General features: G+C 40.6%; 2 protein-coding genes across 2 annotated transcripts; both read left to right on the top strand.

The window, feature by feature from the left end:
* Positions 1–1666: 1666 nt before the first annotated feature.
* LOC138600973 (E3 ubiquitin-protein ligase TRIM39-like) lies at positions 1667–8841 on the top strand. Its single transcript, XM_069672540.1, has 8 exons — positions 1667–1738; positions 3941–4531; positions 4906–5001; positions 6046–6279; positions 6581–6728; positions 6894–6920; positions 7068–7243; positions 7368–8841. The coding sequence occupies exons 2-8, from the start codon at positions 3944–3946 to the stop codon at positions 7737–7739; spliced, it is 1641 nt and encodes a 546-aa protein (XP_069528641.1). The 5' UTR covers positions 1667–1738; positions 3941–3943; the 3' UTR covers positions 7740–8841.
* Positions 8842–21127: 12286 nt separating this feature from the next.
* On the top strand, positions 21128–25299 carry vbp1 (von Hippel-Lindau binding protein 1). The gene is made up of 6 exons (XM_069672284.1): positions 21128–21225; positions 21978–22102; positions 22254–22320; positions 22405–22503; positions 23954–24092; positions 24330–25299. Exons 1-6 carry the CDS (start codon positions 21145–21147, stop codon positions 24404–24406), a joined length of 588 nt encoding a protein of 195 aa, XP_069528385.1. The 5' UTR covers positions 21128–21144; the 3' UTR covers positions 24407–25299.
* Positions 25300–25569: the final 270 nt, after the last annotated feature.

Below are 25569 nucleotides of genomic sequence, written 5' to 3'. Positions count from 1 at the left end.
GATGGACTGCGACTCTCGGCCCTTGGTGCACGTCATCCCCACTCTTTCTTTCCATGTTTCCTGTCTATCTCCAGCTGTCCTCTTTTAAAGGCTAACAAAGATTGATAAGCTAAAAAAAAACTGTATTATGTTAGCTCAAAATTCCAAACAAATTTAACGTCTGCCCAATGTTGAAGGTTTATGTCAACTCAACGTTGGGTTTTAAAGGATAACCAGTTGTAAATTTTGGTGGTGGTTGGTTTTAAGCCAGTTTTGATGGATTTGTAATTTAATTACAACCTCAATTTAACATCTGTCAAATGTTGAAGGTTGAATTCAACCCCACATTGGATTTTTATGGATTTTCAAATATTCAATTTCAAGCAGAATTCAGTGTCTATTAAATATTGGTGGTTGATGTTGAGCCAATGTTGTGTTTTGATATAAACCCAATTTTAATTTTCAACCACAATTCAGTGGCTGTTAAATACTGGAGGTTGATGTCAAACCAATTTCAATGGATTTCTTATTTAACTACAGCCATAATTTAACGTTAGGCTGATGTCAACCTAGCATTAGGTTTAGACAGATATCCAATTTTAAATTACAACCACAATTGATGGTTAATGTCAAGCCAGATATTAATATCTATACGACGGCCATGGTTGATGTCAATGTTTGTTTATGAAGGATATCCAATTTTAAGCAGGTGTTGCGGCTGCTTGGTGTTTTTAGATTGAAACTTAGGAAGAATCCATACTGACATCACAACCAACCAGTTTGGGGTTAATTACCTCGCCTAAGGATACTTCGACAAGTAGACTGAAGGAGCTGGTAGTCTTCCAAATGGAGGGTAACCCACTCTTCCTCTGGGCCACAGCCACCCCTGTTGCTATGTGTTTTTGATGGCACCTTTAAAAACAACTAATAATGTATTTTGTTTGATCTACTCCAAAGTTCAGCCACATCTATGCTGAAATTTCTGTTACTTAATGCATGTGGAAGGTATATTTTGTGGTTATTGTAGTAGTTAGGTTCATTTGTATACGTGTGTGTTTTATGGACAAGTGAAGTCTGTTATCGCAGATCCTTGTTTTTTGTTTATGGCCTTGTAAAAGGTCCTATCACATGCCTTTGCCACATGAATGAACATCTATGAATTACTAAACTTGAGCCACCAATTTCAGACTACTGTTCTTGTTCAAGGCACTCTGGGTATAAAATGTCACTACAAACCTGCCATACTAACAGAGAACATTTGTATTACAATGCTGAGCTGCAGCATTCTTCAGGTCAGGCTGGTGTGTGTGTGTGTGTGTGTGTGTGTTTCAGGTGTGTCATAACTGGAAAATGTTAACCATTGGACTCGAACACCACACCCATGAGCCAAACACACTCCTTCCCTGTGTCAGAACTATTATTATGTATTCCCATGATCACATATTCGCTCACACATGCACACAAAGTTTGTGCTGAAACGTGAGCATAATACTACCAATGCAGGAACTAATAGTAGGTTTAAATGCCACTGTTGTAAGATGAGGTAGTTGCAGTTAAGGAAACAGTCAGCAGAAAAGAGCTGCTGGGCTCTGGAGAGGGAGGGCCGAGCTGATGAATAACTGTGTTGACGTTACATTTTCCTGTTTGACAGCTAGCCCTGTAATGTATTCATAACCATTCATACAGCAGGAGAGTCACCTGCTCTGCCGTCACTGACGACGAGAAGTGTGACTGACCAGCTTCGCCTTGAAAAGTGGCTGTAAGTATGAGCAATATGCAGAAAGAGCAGAAAAATGATGAATGAATCACTTTGTATGGCTGAGACATGGATTGTTCTAAAAGGGGAACAGCGCTTTTATAGTAAGCAATTGAGGCTTAGGTTGCAAAATATCCGACAAGTATGCAAATATCTGTTCACACAGACTGATGGAAATAGACTTGGTTATAATGTGTGGTGTCTTTGAAATGTTACATTACAGTACATATAGTGTGAGCTAAAGAGGTTTTAAAGTTGCTATACCCAGCTTCAGTTGTGCTAGAGAACTTTTCTTGTTATCGTTTAAAATGTTAACAGCAATTTTGGATCGATATTTAAGTTGATTGATTGTTCAATTTTCTGGTAATTCCAGGGTTGAATCATGAGATTAGCTGTCGTCCTACAATCAGGGCCGGTTTGATTAATCAGCTCTGTTTTAGGCCTTAAGCCTCTGTTGGTACTGTACTAAGGGAATAATGGAAATAACATGTAAATTAGCTAGTTTTGCACTTGCTAATAGGTGGTTTATACTGTTCATGTTGTCACTTTTGGATAGAGCCAGGCTAGCTTTTTCTTACTGCTTCCAGAATTTATTCTAAACTTATTAGCTGCTGGGGAAATAAGCACATTTCCCCAAATGTCAAACTATGAGAAAGGTGGCATCCTGTGTGTTGAAAAACCATTGAGCCAAGCAGTGAAGTAGCCGTTTAAGCATTAAAAAAACGAGAAATAGCATGTTAATTATTCGTTTTAGAAGTGCTAGAGCTAGGCTAGCTGTTTCTAATTGCCTCTAGAATGTATGCTAAACAAATCAGCTGCTAGGCATATTTCTGTGAATGTCAAACTGTGAGTCAGGGCTTACACTACTTGCTGAATTACCCTGGGGCAAACTGTTTCACTTTCATGCCACTTTTGTGTACTTGAACCTGATCTGTGCTCACTTAGCTAGCTTTTGATTGTACCACTAGCTTGCAGTAGCTTGACGAATGTTTAAACCTTCTGTGGTTAGTGTTTCCTCAATTCAGCTTCACAGATCACTACATTAACTACTTCCTTGAAAGATTAAGTTGCTAAATTTGTTAGTCTCAGTAACAGCAAGTGTACCTGTTTTGTAGCTGAGCGGTACAACTTTAGCGTTAGCTTGCTAATATCTCCCACTGAATAGAAAAACAGATACTATAAACATGGTGGATAAATCTGATCTGTGACATAAAATCTGTTAAATTTTGTAAATTCTTATTCTTATTAAAATTCAGTTTATTTCTATCTTCTCACTCTATACAAGAAATAACACAATGTAACACAATGCTAATGTTTGATACTAAGTCTTTATAGGCTAGCACGCTAGTTTAGCATAATTGGATCTTTTCCTCTCATTCTAAACTGCATAAAAACTACTAACTCTGAAACGTATATTTCATTTATGTATAAAGGTCAGTTCAGTTTAATATGTTACTTGCCCTTAAAATAAACTTTTTTGGCAGCTACTGCAAGTGATTTCACAGTGACTGCTGTTTACATGACAAATAGTAGTTAGCAATCTATTTAATCATTCATAATGATTTTATTTGCGAACATTTCTTTACTTGTAGCCTACAGCTGATTTTTTAAATCACTTGCTACTAATGGGGTCGAATTACATAATGACTTTACACAACTATAAAACAAATAGCTTGCGAAACCAAATCCTTCCTTCTTCTTTTACTTTCTTCTTTATCTCTTTAAGGCAAGGCGATTTCTTTTTGTAGCAATGTTATAATTTCTAACTTTATTTAATTACTGGTAATAGCGTCTTGGTGCACTGGTGTAATTATGTGGATATTTTCTGTGGGAAGTGTGGGTGTGTCTGGTGTGATTATTAAGCTGAGAAAACAATGACTCATGTACCATGCACACCAAACACTGCAGGGTGTATGATTCCTGAATTTCAAGCTGTGCATTGCTCTATATTTTTACTCTCAGCATGAGATAATAAGTAGATATTTTAAAGGTTGTTAACTGTGTTTTTATTCTGAGAGCAAACATGTGATCAATGTGTTTGTTTTTTCACAACTTAATATCACATTTAAGACGATAACAGTTGGAACTTCTTCCTGTTAGCGTACCTGTTTGTTCAGTTGATAGAAATCTTTGCCTGCACTTCCTCAAAAGATCACAGATATTTCTGAACAAGCGATCGTCTAACTTCCTTTTTTTTCTTTGCAGGCAATGGCCTCCACAGGTAACATGCTATCAGAAAAACAGTTCCAGTGCACCATCTGTCAGCAGGTGTTTACCGACCCGGTCACAACTCCCTGTGGACACAACTTCTGCCAGTCCTGCATCCAGCGCGTGTGGGACAGCAGTGACGTCTGCCAGTGTCCCACCTGTAACAAATCATTCAACCCCCGGCCTGAAATTAGCATCAACACTGCTTTCAAAGAGCTGGCCGACACATTTAGAAACATCATAGTCTGCTCGTCGGCTTCACCGCTGTCCGCAGCCAAACCAGGCGAGGTGGTGTGCGACGTCTGTGCTGCGACGTCCCTGCAGGTAAAAGCTCTGAAGTCCTGCCTGGGGTGCCTGACTTCGTACTGTAAAGCCCACCTGGAGCCGCACCAAAGGGTCGCAACCTTAAAGGTCCACAAGCTGATCGAGCCGATGAAGAACCTGCAGGACAGGCTGTGTAAGAAGCACGACAGGCTGCTGGAGATGTTCTGCAGGGACGAACAGAAGTGTGTGTGCCAGTTCTGCACTGAGACGGAGCACAAAGGTCACCGGGCTGTCACAATAGAGCACGAGAGCGGAGAGAGGAAGGTACTCATAGCTTTTTATTAGTCTCATTTAAGTGCTAACAATCTGGTCCTCATGGTCAACTCCCAACTCCATCTCAATTCTGGCATCTCTAGTTGTTTGTTGGAATGTAAACAATGGAGCACATGGAAGTTAAGTCTTGGCATGGATTGGCCACACAGGCCTAGTGGTGATATTGAGATTAGTTAACTTTTTCCTCATGATCTGTGTTTGTGCTGCCTTCAGCTTTGGGTATTTGGTGGTCAAAATATCCATAATTGAAGCACTTGGAAGGCTAAAGCTAAAGATGTAACTACATGTCAGAGAGTCTGTGTCTGTAAGTGAAAAGCTTACAGTCTGCAGGTCTGAATTTCTTGATTCCTGTTCTGCCTGTTTAGGTCCATATGAAGAAGACAGAGGCAGACTTTCAGCAGATGATCCAGGAACGACTGAGGAAAGGGGAGGAGATCAAAAACTGTCTGAAGCTCAGCACGGTTAGTCCAACTGAAAATATCCTTTGCTGACTTACCCCAGGTCTGTTTTCAGTTTGAATACACACCTCACTTCCTACTCGAACTAGCTTTACAACTTTTCTTGAATCGTTCCAAAAGGCTTTTGGGAATTGTAGGTGAAAAGAACACAGGGTAGGCTAAAGGAAATAGTTTGAGGGTGGAATATAATCACATCTAAAAGGTATACATTAATTCCATCCATCCATCTATCCATTATCTTCCACTTATCTGGGGCCGGGTCGCAGTGGCAGCAGGCTCAGCGAGGTGACCCAGACGTCCCTCTCCTCAGCAATGTTTTTCAGTTCCTCCTGGGGGATTCTGAGGCATTCCCAGCCCAGACGGGATATATAATCCCTCCAGCGAGCTCTCGGTCTGCCCCGGGGTTTCCTCCCAGTTTTGCGTGCCTGAAAAACCTCCAAAGGTAGGCGCCCAGGAGGCATCCTAACCAGATGCCCGAACCACCTCAACTGGCTCCTTTCAATGTGAAGGAGAGGCGGCTCTACTACGAGCTTCCCCCGGATCTCCGAGCTCCTTACCCTATATCTAAGGCTGAGCCCAGACACCTTCCGAAGGAAACTTATTTCAGCCGCTTGTATCCGCGATCTCATTCTTTCGGTCACTACCCAAAGCTATACATTAATTCTATGTAAGATATTCATGGTTACAGGCCTGCATGGTGTTGCAGTGGCTAGCGCTGTTGCCTCTCAACTAGACGGTTCCTGGTTCGAGGCCGGGTTTAGACGTAGGGGGCATTTGTATGTGGAGTTTGAATGTTCTCCCCATGCATGCATGGGTTCCCTCCGGGTACTCTGGCTTCCTCCAACAGTCCAAAGACATGCTCGTTAGGTTCATTGGTGACTCTAAATTGCCTGTAGGTGTGAATGTGACAGCCCTGTCCGGGGTGTACCCTGCCTCTCACCCAATGACAGCTGGGATCAGCTCCAGCCCCCCCATGACCTTGAATAGGATAAGCAGTATAGATAATGGATGGATGGATGGATGTTAACACTTTTTATCCCTGTTCAGACAAGTGCAGAGAAGGAGATGAAGGAGAGCGACAGTCTCTTCAAGTCCATGGTCCACTCCATCCAGGAGAGACAAGCTGAAGTCAACACTGAGATCACAGAGAAGCAGAAAGCGGCAGAGAGGAGGGCAGAGGAGCTCACCAACGAGCTGCATCAGGAAATCACTGAACTGCAGAGGAGAAACTCTGAGCTGGAGGAGTTGGGGAACAGCGAAGACCACCTGCACATCTTACAGGTTACAATCAACCTTAGAATGTGGGGAATATTTGGGATTTATGGAAGCCTAGAACGGACATTTTTGTTATTATTCTTTTAATGCTGTTATCTGGAGATCAAGAGGTAACAGGCATACAAATGATTGCAAGCAGAACAAGATTTTAGCCCTTTTACTTTAAATGGTTTATCAGTGGTTTGAATAATCTTACACTAGTGAAACTCTCCAGGTCAAAAGCATGGTACCTCTCTTTCTGAATCAATACCATACATGAATTCCTTCAGGAATATTCAACCATCTTATCTCTGTCTTCCTCTGCTAGAGGTTGCCCTCTCTTACGTCACCTCCACCTTCCAAAGAGTGGACGGAGATTGGCATTCACCCTGAACTATGTGTGGGGACAACGAGGAAAGCTCTGTCCAAACTGGACAACGTCATGAAGAATAATTTGGATGGTCTGAAGAAGCTAGGTAAAGTGATCCGACAAGTAATTTCTGGGCAGAGTATTGGCATAAATTAAACGTGCTTTGCCTAGTATTATATTATAAATGAATACAACAGAAAGCAGTCAAACGTGGTCCTTAGTTCTGACTTAAAAATTGAAAGGTGATGGAACATTTTTATCTTCCTGACAGAGATGAAGAAGATGATGAAATATGCAGGTAAGACCTGACTCAACACAACCATGCAGTTTCAATGTACACATCTGTATTTAGGTGACTGGACTAATGATCGCTACAGAAGTATTTGAAAACAGTTGTATTTGTATATTTTATACTGCTTAACTTTTATCCATCTTATATTCAAAGTCGACGTGGTTTTGGACCCGGAATCCGCCCATCCGAACATCGTCCTTTCAGCTGATGGAAAGCAGGCAGGCCGTGGGGAACTGCTGCACATCGTGCCTGACAATCCCCAACGCTTCGACCCTGTCATCTGCGTGGTGGGCAAGAGAGGCTTCCTGTCAGGGAGGATCTACTTCCAGGTCTTGTTTGATGTATTCATTTGTTAGAAATCTTGACTGGCCACAAGATTAAGCTGCAAAGCACTGAAGTTGCATTCAAAATCAACTTGCTCAATGTTTTATATCCTCTCGCATCATCATTCAGGTTGCAGTGGGCAAAAAGACCTACTGGGATCTTGGCGTGATCAAAGAGTCCGTCAACAGGAAGGGTATGATTACCTCCAAGCCAGAGAACGGCTACTGGACTATGCGGCTGAGGAACGGGGACGAGTACCGCGCCTTGGACTCCCCCTCGGTCCTTCTTTCCCCCAAAGAAAAGCCGCAGACTGTCGGAGTGTTTGTAGATTACGAGGAGGGGACTGTGTCGTTCTTTAACGTGGAGGCCGGCTCTCACATCTACACCTTCTCTGGATGTTTGTTCTCGGAGAGGATCTTCCCCTTCTTCAGCCCGGGTGTTTGTGATGATGGGAAGAATACAGCGCCACTGATTATCACAACTGTTAATCACGAGACATAGACCTCTGGATGAGCCTTTGACTGTTTTATAAGACGCAAGAAAGATTTTGACTTAAAGAACAGATCCCAAATTCAATACAAGTATTGTTTGTTTTGTCTTCCCTGGATTCCTACTGTTCACATACCAGCAGTTCTCAGTGGTTATAAGTTCCAAGACCTAGAGACCTAGAGGAGTTCCAAAATCACCTGGTCCTTCTTGATACCCATCCCCATACTTAGGCTTGAGTATGGCAGATACCGAGTACCCCTCTACTATAAGTGCCATTAAAAATATATACATACTATTATATATATTATACGTTTTTAATAGTTCTATACTAACCATATATGGATGTGATACGATTGCTATCTCAGTATGGCCTGGCTCGGTACACTAAAGGAATCCTAACCCAGAAACAAGCTGTGTTTACGTTAGCGGCATCTGAGCTCGCAGCCTTACCAGACGATCTTTATCCTTCATTAAGAACAAAGAACCCTGATTTATCCTATTTTTATATTGCAAAAAACTACAGCCTTAATATGTGTGATGGGAAAACACTTTTTGCTGGCATTTTCCTAGCTTGGACTAAAGTTACCCTGAAGTCCATCAGCGCAACGTTGTTGTTTGCTAACGTCACATGATAATTTCCTTAATATCAGTTATTTTTTCTGCTCTAAACAGTAGTCACAAGTGGCAGCCATGATATACATTAATTCTGAGAAGACTACTGTTTTGGAGAGGAACAAACAAGTCCATATTTGAGTAATAAATTGTTGTTTGGATCGGTGCATCAACGCTCTCCCGGGTTCCCGTACCCACATTTAATGCTGTATTTATGTTTGTGCTTGGGCTAAGGAAAGCATTGCACTATGCTTTTGCAGTTTAGACTTTGAAACTGTATTTAGACGTAGAATTTTAAACAGGTATTAAAGAGGTGCTAATTTCGTTGTTATTAAAAATGGAACCAGTTTCGATCAGTGTTTCTATTCTGATTTGTTTTTAAATAAAGATGGATTACTTGTTCTTCTCTTTGCCTAGGAACCTTTTCTGTTTTGCAAAACCTTTGCATTTGTCTCTGCAGAGCTTTAGTGTTTCCATGTGCTTTGCATTCTTAGAGGCCATATTGCCAACCACGCAAGGATCTCAGTTGTAAACTTTAATTACTCTGACAATATAATTTCCTTTGGGATTAATAAAGTTTTCTTATCTTATCTTATGAGCACTTCACTACGCATGGCCCCTTTAATGTTATTCTTTTATCCATTTTTAAATATATAAATACTGATTAGGAAAGGTAAAGGTCCACAAGCTGATCGAGCCGATGAAGAACCTGCAGGACAGGCTGTGTAAGAAGCACGACAGGCTGCTGGAGATGTTCTGCAGGGACGAACAGAAGTGGGCTTTTTATTAGTGTCATTTAAGTGCTAACAATCTGGTCCTCATGGTCAACTCCCAACTCCATCTCAATTCTGACATCTCCAGTTGCTAGTCAGACTGTAAATAATGAAGCACATGGAAGTTCAGTCTTGGCCTGGATCGGCCACACAGGCCTAGTGCTGATATTGAGATTAGTAAACTTTTTCCTCATGATCTGTGTTTGTGCTGCCTTCAGCTTTGGGTATTTAATGGTGGAAATATCCATAATTTAAGCACCTGGAAGGCCGATTCTTGTAAAGATGTCATTACATGTCAGAGAGTCTGTGTCTGTAAGTGAAAAGCTTACAGTCTGCAGGTCTGAATTTCTTGATTCCTGTTCTGCCTGTTTAGGTCCATATGAAGAAGACAGAGGCAGACTTTCAGCAGATGATGCAGGAACGACTGAGGAAAGTGGAGGAGATTAAAAACTGTCTGAAGCTCAGCACGGTTAGTCCAACTGTAAATATCCTTTGCTGACTTACCCCAGGTCTGTTTTCAGTTTGAATACACACCTCACTTCCTACTCGAACTAGCTTTACAACTTTTCTTTAATCATACCAAAAGGCTTTTGGGAATTGTAGGTGAAAAGAACACAGGGTAAGCTAACCACCAGTTTCGATCAGTGTTTCTATTCTGATTTGTTTTAAGATAAAGATGGATTACTTGTTCTTCTCTTTGCCTAGGAACCTTTTCTCTTTTGCAAAACCTTTGCATTCATCTCTGCAGAGCTTTAGTGTTTCCATGTGCTTTGCATTCTTAGAGGCCATTTTGCCAACCATGCAAGGATCTCAGTTGTAAAGTGTAATGACTCTGACACTATAATTTCATTTGGGATTAATACAGTTCTTTTTTATCTTATCTTATGAGCACTTCTAAAAATATATTAAGAATATTTTGGAATATTTTAATATGTTTTTCTGCAGTGTCAGCAAATGATTTTCCCTGCTTGTCACTACGCATGGCTCCTTTAATGTTGTCTTTTATCCATTTTTAAATATATAAATACTGATTAGGAAATGTGCCTGACTTCGTACTGTGAAGCCCACCTGGAGCCGCACCAACAGGTCGCAACCTTTAAGGTCCACAAGCTGATCGAGCCGATGAAGAACCTGCAGGACAGGCTGTGTAAGAAGCACGACCGGCTGCTGGAGATGTTCTGCAGGGACGAACAGAAGTGGGCTTTTTATTAGTGTCATTTAAGTGCTAACAATCTGGTCCTCATGGTCAACTCCCAACTCCATCTCAATTCTGGCATCTCCAGTTGTTAGTTGGACTGTAAATAATGGAGCACATGGAAGTTCAGTCTTGGCCTGGATTGGCCACACAGGCCTAGTGCTGATATTGAGATAAGTTAACTTTTTCCTCATGATCTGTGTTTGTGCTGCCTTCAGCTTTGGGTATTTAATGGTGGAAATATCCATAATTGAAGCACTTGGAAGGCTAAAGCTAAAGATGTAACTGTGGTGGCAATTTTCTGATGACGAGACCAATAAAGTTCTTAGGGAAACAAAGTTGTCTTTTGATGTCATTTAATTGAAGAATATTAAAAGATGAGTAAAAGCAAATAACAACTCGAGCTGGGCCAGATCAGTACTACACAGAACGCAGCTGTCTGACTGACTGACACAGACTCAAGGTTCACAGTGTATTTTATACATTACAGAAAGAACTCCTTCTCACAGAGACAAAGCTACATGTCATTGTTATGACTTCAGCTGAGGCGCCTGACTATCTAGAGTTTACCCTTGGCCTTGGAGGTCTCAGCCCCAGACAAGGCTACCAACTATCTCTCGAGGACAGAAGGAGCAACAGTAATTCATGCACAAGACCCTGGAGAGGAGCAGACAATACATATCCTTAAAATTAACCTTAGCTGATTATACCATGATTATTGATTCTAGAGTAATAAAGAAATTAAACGCATGATCAAACAGGTTAACATAAACATTTCCTTCACAGTAACTACATGTCAGAGAGTCTGTGTCTGTAAGTGAAAAGCTTACAGTCTGCAGGTCTGAATTTCTTGATTCCTGTTCTGCCTGTTTAGGTCCATATGAAGAAGACAGAGGCAGACTTTCAGCAGATGATCCAGGAACGACTGAGGAAAGTGGAGGAGATTAAAAACTGTCTGAAGCTCAGCACGGTTAGTCCAACTGAAAATATCCTTTGCTGACTTACCCCAGGTCTGTTTTCAGTTTGAATACACACCTCACTTCCTACTCAATCTAGCTTTACAACTTTTCTTTAATCATACCAAAAGGCTTTTGGGAATTGTAGGTGAAAAGAACACAGGGTAAGCTAACCACCAGTTTCGATCAGTGTTTCTATTCTGATTTGTTTTAAGATAAAGATGGATTACTTGTTCTTCTCTTTGCCTAGGAACCTTTTCTCTTTTGCAAAACCTTTTGCATTCGTCTCTGCAGAGCTTTAGTGTTTCCATGTGCTTTGCATTCTTAGAGGCCATTTTGCCAACCATGCAAGGATCTCAGTTGTAAAGTGTAATGACTCTGACACTATAATTTCATTTGGGATTAATACAGTTCTTTTTTATCTTATCTTATGAGCACTTCTAAAAATATATTAAGAATATTTTGGAATATTTTAATATGTTTTTCTGCAGTGTCAGCAATTGATCTTCCCTGCTTGAAACTACACATGGCTCCTTTAATGTTATTCTTTTATCCATTTTTAAATATATAAATACTGATTAGGAAATGTGCCTGACTTCGTACTGTGAAGCCCACCTGGAGCCGCACCAACGGGTCGCAACCTTAAAGGTCCACAAGCTGATCGAGCCGATGAAGAACCTGCAGGACAGGCTGTGTAAGAAGCACGACAGGCTGCTGGAGATGTTCTGCAGGGACGAACAGAAGTGGGCTTTTTATTAGTGTCATTTAAGTGCTAACAATCTGGTCCTCATGGTCAACTCCCAACTCCATCTCAATTCTGACATCTCCAGTTGCTAGTCAGACTGTAAATAATGAAGCACATGGAAGTTAAGTCTTGGCCTAGATTGGCCACACAGGCCTAGTGCTGATATTGAGATTAGTTAACTTTTTCCTCATGATCTGTGTTTGTGCTGCCTTCAGCTTTGGGTATTTAATGGTGGAAATATCCATAATTGAAGCACTTGTAAGGCTAAAGCTAAAGATGTAACTACATGTCAGAGAGTCTGTGTCTGTAAGTGAAAAGCTTACAGTCTGCAGGTCTGAATTTCTTGATTCCTGTTCTGCCTGTTTAGGTCCATATGAAGAAGACAGAGGCAGACTTTCAGCAGATGATCCAGGAACGACTGAGGAAAGGGGAGGAGATTAAAAACTGTCTGAAGCTCAGCACGGTTAGTCCAACTGAAAATATCCTTTGCTGACTTACCCCAGGTCTGTTTTCAGTTTGAATACACACCTCACTTCCTACTCAATCTAGCTTTACAACTTTTCTTTAATCATACCAAAAGGCTTTTGGGAATTGTAGGTGAAAAGAACACAGGGTAAGCTAACCACCAGTTTCGATCAGTGTTTCTATTCTGATTTGTTTTTAGATAAAGATGGATTACTTGTTCTTCTCTTTGCCTAGGATCCTTTTCTCTTTTGCAAAACCTTTGCATTCGTCTCTGCAGAGCTTTAGTGTTTCCATGTGCTTTGCATTGTTAGACGCCATTTTGCCAACCATGCGAGGATCTCAGTTGTAAAGTGTAATGACTCTGACACTATAATTTCATTTGGGATTAATACAGTTCTTTTTTATCTTATCTTATGAGCACTTCTAAAAATATATTAAGAATATTTTGGAATATTTTAATATGTTTTTCTGCAGTGTCAGCAATTGATCTTCCCTGCTTGAAACTACACATGGCTCCTTTAATGTTATTCTTTTATCCATTTTTAAATATATAAATACTGATTAGGAAATGTGCCTGACTTCGTACTGTGAAGCCCACCTGGGGGCAGGGACGAACAGAAGTGGGCTTTTTATTAGTGTCATTTAAGTGCTAACAATCTGGTCCTCATGGTCAACTCCCAACTCCATCTCAATTCTGGCATCTCCAGTTGTTAGTTGGACTGTAAATAATGGAGCACATGGAAGTTCAGTCTTGGCCTGGATTGGCCACACAGGCCTAGTGCTAATATTGAGATAAGTTAACTTTTTCCTCATGATCTGTGTTTGTGCTGCCTTCAGCTTTGGGTATTTAATGGTGGAAATATCCATAATTGAAGCACTTGGAAGGCTAAAGCTAAAGATGTAACTGTGGTGGCAATTTTCTGATGACGAGACCAATAAAGTTCTTAGGGAAACAAAGTTGTCTTTTGATGTCATTTAATTGAAGAATATTAAAAGATGAGTAAAAGCAAATAACAACTCGAGCTGGGCCAGATCAGTACTACACAGAACGCAGCTGTCTGACTGACTGACACAGACTCAAGGTTCACAGTGTATTTTATACATTACAGAAAGAACTCCTTCTCACAGAGACAAAGCTACATGTCATTGTTATGACTTCAGCTGAGGCGCCTGACTATCTAGAGTTTACCCTTGGCCTTGGAGGTCTCAGCCCCAGACAAGGCTACCAACTATCTCTCGAGGACAGAAGGAGCAACAGTAATTCATGCACAAGACCCTGGAGAGGAGCAGACAATACATATCCTTAAAATTAACCTTAGCTGATTATACCATGATTATTGATTCTAGAGTAATAAAGAAATTAAACGCATGATCAAACAGGTTAACATAAACATTTCCTTCACAGTAACTACATGTCAGAGAGTCTGTGTCTGTAAGTGAAAAGCTTACAGTCTGCAGGTCTGAATTTCTTGATTCCTGTTCTGCCTGTTTAGGTCCATATGAAGAAGACAGAGGCAGACTTTCAGCAGATGATCCAGGAACGACTGAGGAAAGTGGAGGAGATTAAAAACTGTCTGAAGCTCAGCACGGTTAGTCCAACTGAAAATATCCTTTGCTGACTTACCCCAGGTCTGTTTTCAGTTTGAATACACACCTCACTTCCTACTCGAACTAGCTTTACAACTTTTCTTTAATCATACCAAAAGGCTTTTGGGAATTGTAGGTGAAAAGAACACAGGGTAAGCTAACCACCAGTTTCGATCAGTGTTTCTATTCTGATTTGTTTTAAGATAAAGATGGATTACTTGTTCTTCTCTTTGCCTAGGAACCTTTTCTCTTTTGCAAAACCTTTTGCATTCGTCTCTGCAGAGCTTTAGTGTTTCCATGTGCTTTGCATTCTTAGAGGCCATTTTGCCAACCATGCAAGGATCTCAGTTGTAAAGTGTAATGACTCTGACACTATAATTTCATTTGGGATTAATACAGTTCTTTTTTATCTTATCTTATGAGCACTTCTAAAAATATATTAAGAATATTTTGGAATATTTTAATATGTTTTTCTGCAGTGTCAGCAATTGATCTTCCCTGCTTGAAACTACACATGGCTCCTTTAATGTTATTCTTTTATCCATTTTTAAATATATAAATACTGATTAGGAAATGTGCCTGACTTCGTACTGTGAAGCCCACCTGGAGCCGCACCAACGGGTCGCAACCTTAAAGGTCCACAAGCTGATCGAGCCGATGAAGAACCTGCAGGACAGGCTGTGTAAGAAGCATGACCGGCTGCTGGAGATGTTCTGCAGGGACGAACAGAAGTGGGCTTTTTATTAGTGTCATTTAAGTGCTAACAATCTGGTCCTCATGGTCAACTCCCAACTCCATCTCAATTCTGGCATCTCCAGTTGTTAGTTGGACTGTAAATAATGGAGCACATGGAAGTTCAGTCTTGGCCTGGATTGGCCACACAGGCCTAGTGCTGATATTGAGATAAGTTAACTTTTTCCTCATGATCTGTGTTTGTGCTGCCTTCAGCTTTGGGTATTTAATGGTGGAAATATCCATAATTGAAGCACTTGGAAGGCTAAAGCTAAAGATGTAACTACATGTCAGAGAGTCTGTGTCTGTAAGTGAAAAGCTTACAGTCTGCAGGTCTGAATTTCTTGATTCCTGTTCTGCCTGTTTAGGTCCATATGAAGAAGACAGAGGCAGACTTTCAGCAGATGATCCAGGAACGACTGAGGAAAGTGGAGGAGATTAAAAACTGTCTGAAGCTCAGCACTGTTAGTCCAACTGAAAATATCCTTTGCTGACTTACCCCAGGTCTGTTTTCAGTTTGAATACGCACCTCACTTCCTACTTGAACTAGCTTTACAACTTTTCTTTAATCATACCAAAAGGCTTTTGGGAATTGTAGGTGAAAAGTAAACAGGGTAAGCTAACCACCAGTTTCGATCAGTGTTTCTATTCTGATTTGTTTTAAGATAAAGATGGATTACTTGTTCTTCTCTTTGCCTAGGAACCTTTTCTCTTTTGCAAAACCTTTTGCATTCGTCTCTGCAGAGCTTTAGTGTTTCCATGTGCTTTGCATTCTTAGAGGCCATTTTGCCAACCATGCAAGGATCTCAGTTGTAAAGTGTAATGACTCTGACACTATAATTTCATTTGGGATTAATACAGTTCTTTTTTATCTTATCTTATGAGCACTTCTAAAAATATATTAAGAATATTTTGGAATATTTTAATATGTTTTTCTGCAGTGTCAGCAAATGATTTTCCCTGCTTGTCACTACGCATGGCCCCTTTAATGTTATTCTTTTATCCATATTTAAATATATAAATACTGATTAGGAAATGTTTTAGCTCATATATTTGTTTTGCAATCGTGATCAAAAATCCACATTTTTTCATTTCTCTGAAGCCAACAGGGAAAGTGAGACTCCCTGACAGAAAGTGGATTTTGCATCAGTGAGATAGGGAAATTTCTTGCGGGATGAAGTGTTTCAAATATAAATGCCGCCTGTTACTTTAAGAGACAGAACGAAGATACAAGAAATAAGAGAGTACTCACATTAGAGATCTCCTGCTTTCTCCTTCACAGGTGAGTTTTATTGTCATTAAAGTTTTGTAATATTATCAATGATGATTTGAATTATGCTGTGTCTCTTTCCTATATTTGCCTGAATCTTGAACTTTCTACATGAGTTCTTCTATTTTCTCATAGGAAACAGACCATGGAGGGGGGGATGTTTGGCATTTTGGTACTTTCAGGTGAAGTATTAATTTAAAAAATCATCAATTTCAGACGAATATACAAATAAATTACACTTATAAAGCCTTAACTTTGCATTGTCCTTAGGTCTGTACCATTTAACATCGCCTTTTCTTCATCGGCAATATCACTTCATCAACACGCCACAAACTTGGCATGAAGCTCAACAATACTGTAGAGAAAAACACACCGATTTGTTCACCATCACCACGGAGCAGGACCTGGAGGAGCTAGCTGGTCTGACTGAGTCCGGCGTTACACACGTCTTCTTAGGTCTGTACAGAAGTTGGGGTTGGTCCCGGTCAGAAGCCGACGACTACAAAGAGGGAGAATCGGCCTACTGGAACTGGGCGAGTGGTCACCCTGTAAAACAATACTGTGGGAGCATAGGAGTGACAGGGCAATGGATTGCTCTAGACTGCAGCACAGTTCTGAATTTCTTCTGCTACAACGGTAAGAGTATGATAAATGTTATAATTTTTATTAGTGATAAAACTCTGCTGTAACTCCGTCTTTCTGCAAATACTATATTTTGTATCAATGGCAGTTGATACAATGCAATGGCAATGGAATGTGTAGTGACAAATCTAAAAAGTAATAGCTACCCAACTCCAGTTACTTCCCACTGTACAGAGAAAGAAAGTAGACTTTGGAATGGACGGTAGAGTCTAGAGAATTCACCCCAGCAATAATTTCAGTAATGAATAAAAAAAAATGTAGAAAGGCCAGCATGGGATGGTAAGAGCAGTGACCTACAGTATGTCTACCAATGTGGAGACCATTATTTCAAATTTGGGGGCGGGCAACCCTCCCAACGCTGAAACGACCATGACAGAGGATTGAATGTTTTTTAGCTTGCTAACTTTTTATCTCATGGGACAGCTCTCTTTAACATCATTTTTAGCTTTAGTAGGAAGCAGTTTTCTGCATATGTTTTCGATTAAACCCTCAGCTCAGCACCTGCTCAGCAGGGGCTGATCCAGAGGGGTGGCTAAGGGTGGCCTGGGCCCCCCTTGAATTCTGGTGCCACCCAAAAATCCTGAACTATGATTGGCTATTTGCCTTGTTAAAATCAACTTTTTGGGCTGTGTTTTAACAGGCTGCTAGTAGATTTTAAAGAGGCACATTTCATTCTTTTTGTTCTTTTTGAGTCCTTTAAAGAATTAAACTAAGAAGATGTCGCCATCTCTGTTGTGTTACTTTATAAAGTTAAAGAATGACACACAGGAATATACCATCTTTTAGATACTTTAATGTCAGCAGTAAATTAGAAATGATTAGCTAACTAGTTAACACTGTCAAGCAAGTAGCAGCTTAAGATGTTTTCCTTTAGGCGTTGGTTGGGACCAAAACAGAGCTAAAAGAGAGCAAATGTTGGACTCATGTCATGCTAAATGTGTAAATAAGCAGCTGTTTGCTAAAAAAGTTTGCCATACCATCTTTTAGGTCATTTTATGTGAAAGTTGTATTCAGAACTTTTTGCTGCCCCAAAGTGCCCAAAAAATGTATTCCACTTTAACATTAATGATATTTACATATATAAAGTTAAAACAAATCCTTATAAACATACTTTATCTGCTTCATCAGGAATGTTTGAGTGTTATTTAGTCAATGTTAACGTATTTATTTCATTCTCTGCTATCTGAATTTGAATTCTGTAGTTGGATATTTTTACGTTGCAGTTGTACTGACTGACTGTAAATTGGACCCATGATACTGATATTGGTGCTGAATTACTTCCTGATGTCTGTAAACTGACTTATACTGTTTATCTTGTGCACCCCTAAATGAAAATCAAACACTCTATCGACCTACTGAAAGTTAATGCAAACAGCTGATGTGGTTCGCAGGATCTGCCACTACTATCTCAGAAAGGTTTAATTTGGGGGAAGGCGCCAAGAACTGGATTGATGCTCGGGCGTACTGCAGGAACCTGCACACGGACCTGGCCAGAGTGCGGAACCAGCTCGAAAATGAGGAGCTGCAGAAGAGTGTGAATTATGGCTCGGTGTGGATCGGGCTGACGCGGTCGTCCTGGGTGTGGTCCGACAAGAGTGAACCTTCCTTCACACCCTGGAAACCACAGGAGCTTGTGTTCAATGGACTGGATGACTGTAGCGGATTTGAGGTCAACAGCAAACCTGTTGGAATAATTCAAGCAAGTTGCGACGGAAAAATGCCCTTTTTTTGCTTCTTTGGTAAACACCTTTTTCTGCCATTACACCTTAATATATTTACTATTGAAACACTTTTACCTTCAGCGTGACTGTATTGCCTCTCATGTGGTTTAGGTTCCTCAATTTTCTACTTGAGGAAAACCATTAAGATAAAGGAAAGATTAATGCAACTTTTGTATTTGTGTTAAAAATAAAGCAAGAGACATGCGTCAGTTAGCCTAGCTTAGCATAAAGACTAAAAACAGGATAATAGTAAGTATAAAAGATTCCTACACGCAGCAACAAATTCTCATCTACTTTGTTTAATTTCTACAGAGCCTAATGCTAAGCTAAGCTAACTGGTTGTAGCTGAAAAGTAAAAACACAGACATGAGACTAATATCAATCTCCTGATCAAAGTATTTGAAATAATAGGCTAACCCTCAAATTCCACAGTATCCGTCTCCAGCACGTTCCGTGTGCGCCGCGACCTCCGGAGTTTATCATGCCCATTCAACTCTTCTGATTCCACAGCACGTGCCGCGGTCCGTCTCCGGCGCATCCCAGAAGCGCCTCTCCGCTCTGTTCCGCTAAAGAAATGCAATGAGTCTACTTTTGACGGAGGCCGCTTCAAGCACACGTCAAGCTGAACAGAGCGTTCCAAACAGGAAGTCAAACAGAAAACAGCATAGAGCATCCGGTCATTAAAAAAAAAACAGACCGGTACAGACTCCCGTTTTTTTCCAATTTTTTAATAAAGTAGTGTACGCAGCCAGACATGCTTCCTGTGGGCGAGGGCTCGCGCCGTCTGACGGACCAGAACCACGACGCAGACGGAACTCGCCGGAATCGGATCCTGTGGGATCAGGGGGTTAGGGTTTTCCTCAAACTGGGTATTTCAAAATCCAGTTTTAAAAGAGGTTTTGAAAACTAAACTGTTCCCTCTTATAGATCCAGGTCCACTGAGGACATACGTGAGACTGTCGCTGACTGCGGACAGCTCCACTGTGGACATGACGGACCCGGCTGTGAGGGAGTCCATCTTGAAATGGGTGACTGTCACTTTCACATTTAACATTTAAAGACAAAAGTGTACCAGGAGTCCAATAAAGTTTTCATATAACCTGTGTTCTGTCTCATAGGTTGACAAGACGCTGAGAGAAAAAGATGTACCTGGATATTTGAAACTGAGCTGGACCAAGCCCCCGAGAAGGACAAAAAGAAAAAGATTTCCATGTAAATAAATATCTGTTAAGTCACTTTCTATCGCTGAATGAGGTAACACAATGGTGATTGAGCCGATATACTGGCACATGCATTTATCTTCAGTAGTTCTCTGTTCTCTGCTATTGCTTTGTCCGTCAAAGCACTATGTAAACATTCTGTTTTAAAGGTGCTATATAAATAAAGTTATTATTATTATTTTAATCCTCATGTCTCCTTTTGTTATTGTTCAGCTTGCTTTAATGTCTGCCTGTCTTATATATAATGCTGTTAGTTCTGAGTTATCCTAACTTATTCTTTCCATTTCAACAAATATCTTTCAGATTCATGCTAACGTCTATTAAGAGTATACTTTGATTTAATCAATTGAAGAATCTAAGCAAACACTGAAATCCTAAAAGGAGAAGTAGGGAAAAAATGCGCCTTGGGGAGGAATGTTAATGAAGAAATGACATGACATGACATGAACTGAAATATCGTACGTGAAGAGCAACTTAAGGTTCTTGTACTTTCTGAGTATTTCAACTTCATGAAACGTTACACTCCATTTGTCTGACCGCTTCAGTTACTTTTCAGGTAACAATTTTTAAACCATTTTATAAAACAACTATTCTCCTAATGTGATGATTTTGAATGCTTCTGATAACCTGATGGCTGCTATGTTAACGCAAAAACTTGGCGGACCAAAGTAAACATTAGCTTAATTGTAATGGCCTCTACGCTGGACTCCCCGATAAGTCAATACACAGGCTTCAGCTCATTCAGAACGCTGCTGCCAGAGTGCTAACCTTGACCAAGAAAATGGAACACAACACCTGTATTGAAAAATCTTCATTGGCTTCCAGTCCAGAACAGAACTGACTTTAAAGTACTACTTCTTGTTTACAAATCTCTAAATGGTAAGGCCCCCTAATATCTTTCTGACCTGCTCACTGGCTATAGCCCAACCAGATCCCTCAGATCATCAGGTATGAGCCTCCTGCATGTACCTAAAATTAAAACCAAAGCAGGTGAAGGTGTGTTCAGTAACTATGGTGCTGTTCTCTGGAACAAACTACCTCCTGACCTGAGATCTGTGGAAACATTACGTTCTGTTAAAAACAGACTTAAAACTTTGCTTTTCTCTCATGCCTTTGAAGGTATTGAAAAAACCCCTTAACATTTTCCATGAAAATATTAATATAAAATATTAGCAGCAATAAAATCCAATATAATGAGGTGTGTCTTATTTGTACAAGTGAGTGTTAACATCTGACATTGATTTAAGGACACTGGGTCACATGAGATGGAAGCTATTAAAAAACGTAAAATTTTCCATAAAAATATTAATATAAAATACCGAACAAAAACTTCGAAGTAAGACATTACTGTAGTAACTGTAGTTATAGTTCTGGTAGTCGTAGTAAGAGCAGTTACATGCTGTGGCCACGACAGGCAGCAGAGCCTCCTCTTTCCTCTTGAGACGGTTGACGCCCAGGCTGCTTGTACGTAAGGAAGGAAGGAGCAGCCTCTCTCCAAGATGGCGGCGACCATAGACAACAGCAATGCCGTACAGGCGACAAAGAAAAAGCACCTCGGGATCCCCGAAGCTGTGTTTGTGGTGCGTAAACCCTCAATCTCTAACTCTGTCGCGTGTCCACAGTGAAATTAGACCGCTGTAAACGCGCTCGTGTACGTGTAGCCTGTGTGTGGGCGCGTCATGCTGGCTACATGCTAGCTAGCTAAGTTAGCAGGAGAGCTAGCTCAGTTAATCCTGCTGTGTGTGCAGGCAGGGCGGTTTCTCACCTCCATTTATGGGCATCACATTGCTAGTATGCTAGCTGCTTCTTATTCACACTTCTGCTCCTCTTTTAGGCTTTTAAGTGTTTCGTGGGCTACACGTTAGCATGTCAAGCTAGCAGTGTTCTGTCTTTGCTAATAAATGTGTTGCTAACATTTAAAGTAGCCTTGGCTTCCTCTCCTCACCCCTGCCTTCACTGATAGTTAGAAACTATTAATAATGTGGAAGATTCAGTTAAACAATACGTAAAGACTGTCAGGCATAACTTAATAGTAAAGCTAGTGGATTTTGTGATTAAAGGGCATTATTATAATTTAAACATGCAGGTTGTTGCATTGAAGGGGGCACTCAATGAACCCAATATTATGTAATCAGCATTAAACAGGTGTTGCTGTGATGCTTGACAGGTTCATTTAAGTCAGTTGCTTTTTTCATCATTCTTTTACACAACAAATGATGCTAGGTGATACATTATTAAAGATTTGAATGTTCCAGACACGTATACAGATATTGGTCAGTATCTATGAGTCTTTAATTTCATTTTGAGCTCTTTCCTCTGCTGGATTTTACAGGAGGATGTCGACTCTTTTATGAAGCAGCCGGGTAACGAGACGGCAGATTCAGCACTGAGGAAGCTGGACGAACAGTACCAGAAGTATAAATACATGGAGCTCAACCTGTCTCAGAAGAAGCTCAGGTAACACGGACAACAGGACAGATTTATATATTTATTGTTACCAGTATTTATTATGTTTGAAAGCTTTAAAGCCACTTTGTATTTAAGAAAATATCCTTGAAGTTAGCCTCGACTTGGTGTCAGAAACGTATTCCTTTTCTTGATTTTGCAGGTTGAAAAGCCAGATCCCACAAATCACACAGACGCTAGAAATCCTACGACACATGCAGAAGAAAAAGGTGTGTATCGTCTTTGTGAACTGACTTTAAAATAACGAGAAATTTACTGTAGTATGTTTCTATAACATTTGTTTTGTTTACCAGGAGACCACAGACCCCATGGAGACATTCTTCCTATTGGCTAACAATGTTTACTGCAAGGCCTCCGTGCCGCCCACCGAAAAAGTCTGCCTATGGTTAGGGGTAAGTAGAGCTCTGATTAAAGCCTTTCATTTGAAAAGTGTTCTTCGAGCATGATAGTGAGCAAATAGGACAACCAAATGTTACAAGAATAACATTAACAACCTCTTATTAGGGATGAATATCGTTGGAAATTAATTTAAATTAATTAAAATCCAACCTTTTAGATAACAAAAATATTCTTTGATCTTTAACTGAACACTTAAGATAGAACAAACAAAACTCCTCTCCTCAGTTTGTCTTCTTAGTGCTGGCTGATGACACACTCACACAATCCCAATCTCCACCCTAAAAGCCAAAGCACTGAATCCTCATAGACTTTAATGACGTCAGGCGTGCAGTGTGTGAGGGCTGAGGAATGGGACACACTATCTTGGCATCACACGTTGCCTGGAAACAAGATGCGCCATTAAATCTAATAAGAAAAAAAGCTGACCTCCAGCATGTATTAGTCCACATCAGAGCCCCCACACACTCAATGATCTGACAGTGGTCAACACTAAGCACTCGCATACTTAGCGGGGAACACGACTCAAACTCTGTGAGTCCCTCGGTGTGGAGATTGTGATCGGACCGCCACACATCCCACACTGTACAGTCTCTCAGATCGATTGACCCTTCGCTTAGCCCCTCCCCTCAACGGCCACTGTTTAATCTTACGTTAGCAACCGTAACTATGCGCAGGAGGCCTGTCAAGCTTTCAAAGCAAGGAAGCAAGAACATTGTTGTCAACACGTGGGTTGTCTGACGCTTGCATTGGGACCGGTGAGCTTTAGCCTCGATTTTTATCTCCTCTTCATTCTCAACACTCCGCAGACAAATTATATTCCGGATCTATCTTTCAAATGTGTGTTATAGTCCTTTCTGTCGACTTCTCTCTGATATTTGAGAACTATTTTTTCCAGAAAGGTGCTGTTATTTCCCTTGAATCATCTCTCACCGTTATGGTTGAAAAATACCATAATATTTACATGCTTGTGCGAAAGCTTGACGGGCGTAGCAACAGTAACCAAGGGGGGCGGGACTTAGCGAAGGGTGAATTGTCTGTGCTCTTAGTAAAGTTAAGTTTACTTTGCTCCATGTTTCACACTGTTCGCACCACTTTGGTGCAATCAGATGAAGCCCAAACGAGCTGTCAGCTCCCCTCGGATTAATTAAAATTCTCATGTCGTTCAGGCCTAATTTGCACATGCTCAGTAAGTCAGCATCAGTGTAGACTCGCTGTTGACACACAGGGGTCACAGTGAGTTAAAGACCCTTACTTTTCAATAATAAATTAGTGACATTTTAGGAACCTTAAAGTAGAACAAGATCAGATATATTTTTTCCCGCCATTTGACATTTTGGATTTGTTTCCAATTTGAAACAAAGTATCGGTTCACAACCCTACTTCTTCTTCACTTCTTTACATCTGTCACCCCCGCCCATCCCCCCCACATTTCCCCCTCCAAAGGCTAACGTCATGTTAGAGTACGACATCGATGAAGCCCAGGCTCTCCTAGAGAAGAATCTATCCACGGCGTCTCGTAACCTCGAGACGCTCGAGGATGATCTGGACTTCCTGCGAGACCAGTTCACCACCACCGAAGTCAGTATCCTTCCACTGTGGATCCCATTTGTTTTATTTATTGTTTTTTATTTAATTAAGGTAAGGAAACGAAGCTGCACTGAATCACTGTGAAGCAGGTTTGTTAAGATGGTGCATTGTTTCAGAGCAAAAATGGCGACATCTGCTGACTAAAACAGGAAACTACAGCTGCTGTTCACCTCCATTTCTACATGTGACATAAGAGTTGCTGCTTGTTTCCTTAACTCCGTGCTCCCCTCAGACATGGCGCGAGTCTACAACTGGGACGTGAAGAGAAGGAGCAAAGAAAACCTCCTCAAATCAGCAGACAAGTCTTAATACCGACCCAACAGCGTCCACACCCCCTTTCTGCTAACTATCTTCTCCTTAGTCGATAAAAAACAAGCCCCCAAAGTCATGTGTATGTTCACCCAGAGCTCTGACAAGCTCAAACTCCCTCCACTACTGTTTTCTGTTGATTTGTTACTTTTTAAAGTATTTTTTCAAGTAAAAATGAACAAAAAAACAAAGGCAACGAGGCAACTTTTGTATTCTTTTTAATGATTTCAGTTTGTTCCTGTGAGTGAGGGCTCTCTCGCATCGTCTTCTCTTCCTGCGTTTCCCCTCCTTCCCCTTCTCATGTGGGACTTTTTACTTGAGTTGTTAATTCTTTGAAACGCACCCAGTTGCCATTGTAGAAAACGACATGTAGGAAAACACCACAGAAGAAGAATACAGACCAGTTTTCACTCTTTATAGGACTCAAAGTTCAGAGGGATCAACCGTAGTCCTCCTCCTCCTGCTCCTCCTCTGTCCCTTTGACTCTCCACACTCGACCATCTCTTCCTCCTCCTCTTCCTCCCCTTTCAGCCGCTGTTCTGTCTGTATTTATTTGTCTCACTGTGTTCATTATAAACATGAATGAAGTAAAAGAAGAACATTTGGGCAAAGAGATGAGACCTCGATCTGCTGTTCTTTGTATTCTTCTTCTCCTGATTAAAACTGGTGACTGGTAACGTTTGGTGCAAAGACGATGAAGGTCATATGCTAGAAATTTCTTCACAAAATATGAAGCCTATAAAGAAGAAATATGTTATGGAAGTGTGAAAATAATGCCTAATAAAGCAGGTAATTAATGGATCTAAGTAAAAAATATATATACATGGGTATCATTTAAATTCCTGTAACTCTAATTTTGATTCTAACCCTTTTTAAAAACAATTTCTTCATTACGAGCTGCAACTTTCAATCATTTTCTTTGATTCACAGTCGGGTATTGATTGTTTGCTCTTTGTTGCGTCTTTTGTCTAGAGCCAAAGAGTTTCCGTTTCTTGTCCTAGAAGAGAAAAGAGACCAGAAAATATTCACATTTAACAAGCTGAGAATTTGTAGTGGGTTTTTTTTTTTCTTGAAAAGTTACCTATCCTAACTTATTATATTAGCTTAGGGTAAATATAATAGTTGACAACAATCAATTACAGTAAAATCCGGAATATATGTCG

The sequence above is a fragment of the Semicossyphus pulcher genome, unplaced genomic scaffold, assembly GCF_022749685.1.
Source record: "Semicossyphus pulcher isolate SPU_LCO1_2020_fin unplaced genomic scaffold, fSemPul1.0.p SCAF_21, whole genome shotgun sequence".
Lineage (NCBI taxonomy): Eukaryota > Metazoa > Chordata > Actinopteri > Labriformes > Labridae > Semicossyphus > Semicossyphus pulcher.
The sequence above is the reverse complement of the archived record's forward strand: the minus strand, read 5'-3'. Positions and strand labels throughout refer to the sequence as shown.

What these genes read in the sequence shown, in the direction of transcription:
- LOC138600973 (XM_069672540.1), top strand. Translation starts at nt 3,944, where the DNA reads ATGGCCTCCACAGGTAACATGCTATCAGAAAAACAGTTCCAGTGCACC. An exon ending in ACGAGAGCGGAGAGAGGAAG is followed by an intron (nt 4,532 to 4,905) that starts GTACTCATAGCT and finishes CTGCCTGTTTAG; the next exon opens with GTCCATATGAAGAAGACAGA. An exon ending in ACTGTCTGAAGCTCAGCACG is followed by an intron (nt 5,002 to 6,045) that starts GTTAGTCCAACT and finishes ATCCCTGTTCAG; the next exon opens with ACAAGTGCAGAGAAGGAGAT.
- vbp1 (XM_069672284.1), top strand. Translation starts at nt 21,145, where the DNA reads ATGGCGGCGACCATAGACAACAGCAATGCCGTACAGGCGACAAAGAAA. An exon ending in TCCCCGAAGCTGTGTTTGTG is followed by an intron (nt 21,226 to 21,977) that starts GTGCGTAAACCC and finishes TGGATTTTACAG; the next exon opens with GAGGATGTCGACTCTTTTAT. An exon ending in GACACATGCAGAAGAAAAAG is followed by an intron (nt 22,321 to 22,404) that starts GTGTGTATCGTC and finishes TTTGTTTACCAG; the next exon opens with GAGACCACAGACCCCATGGA.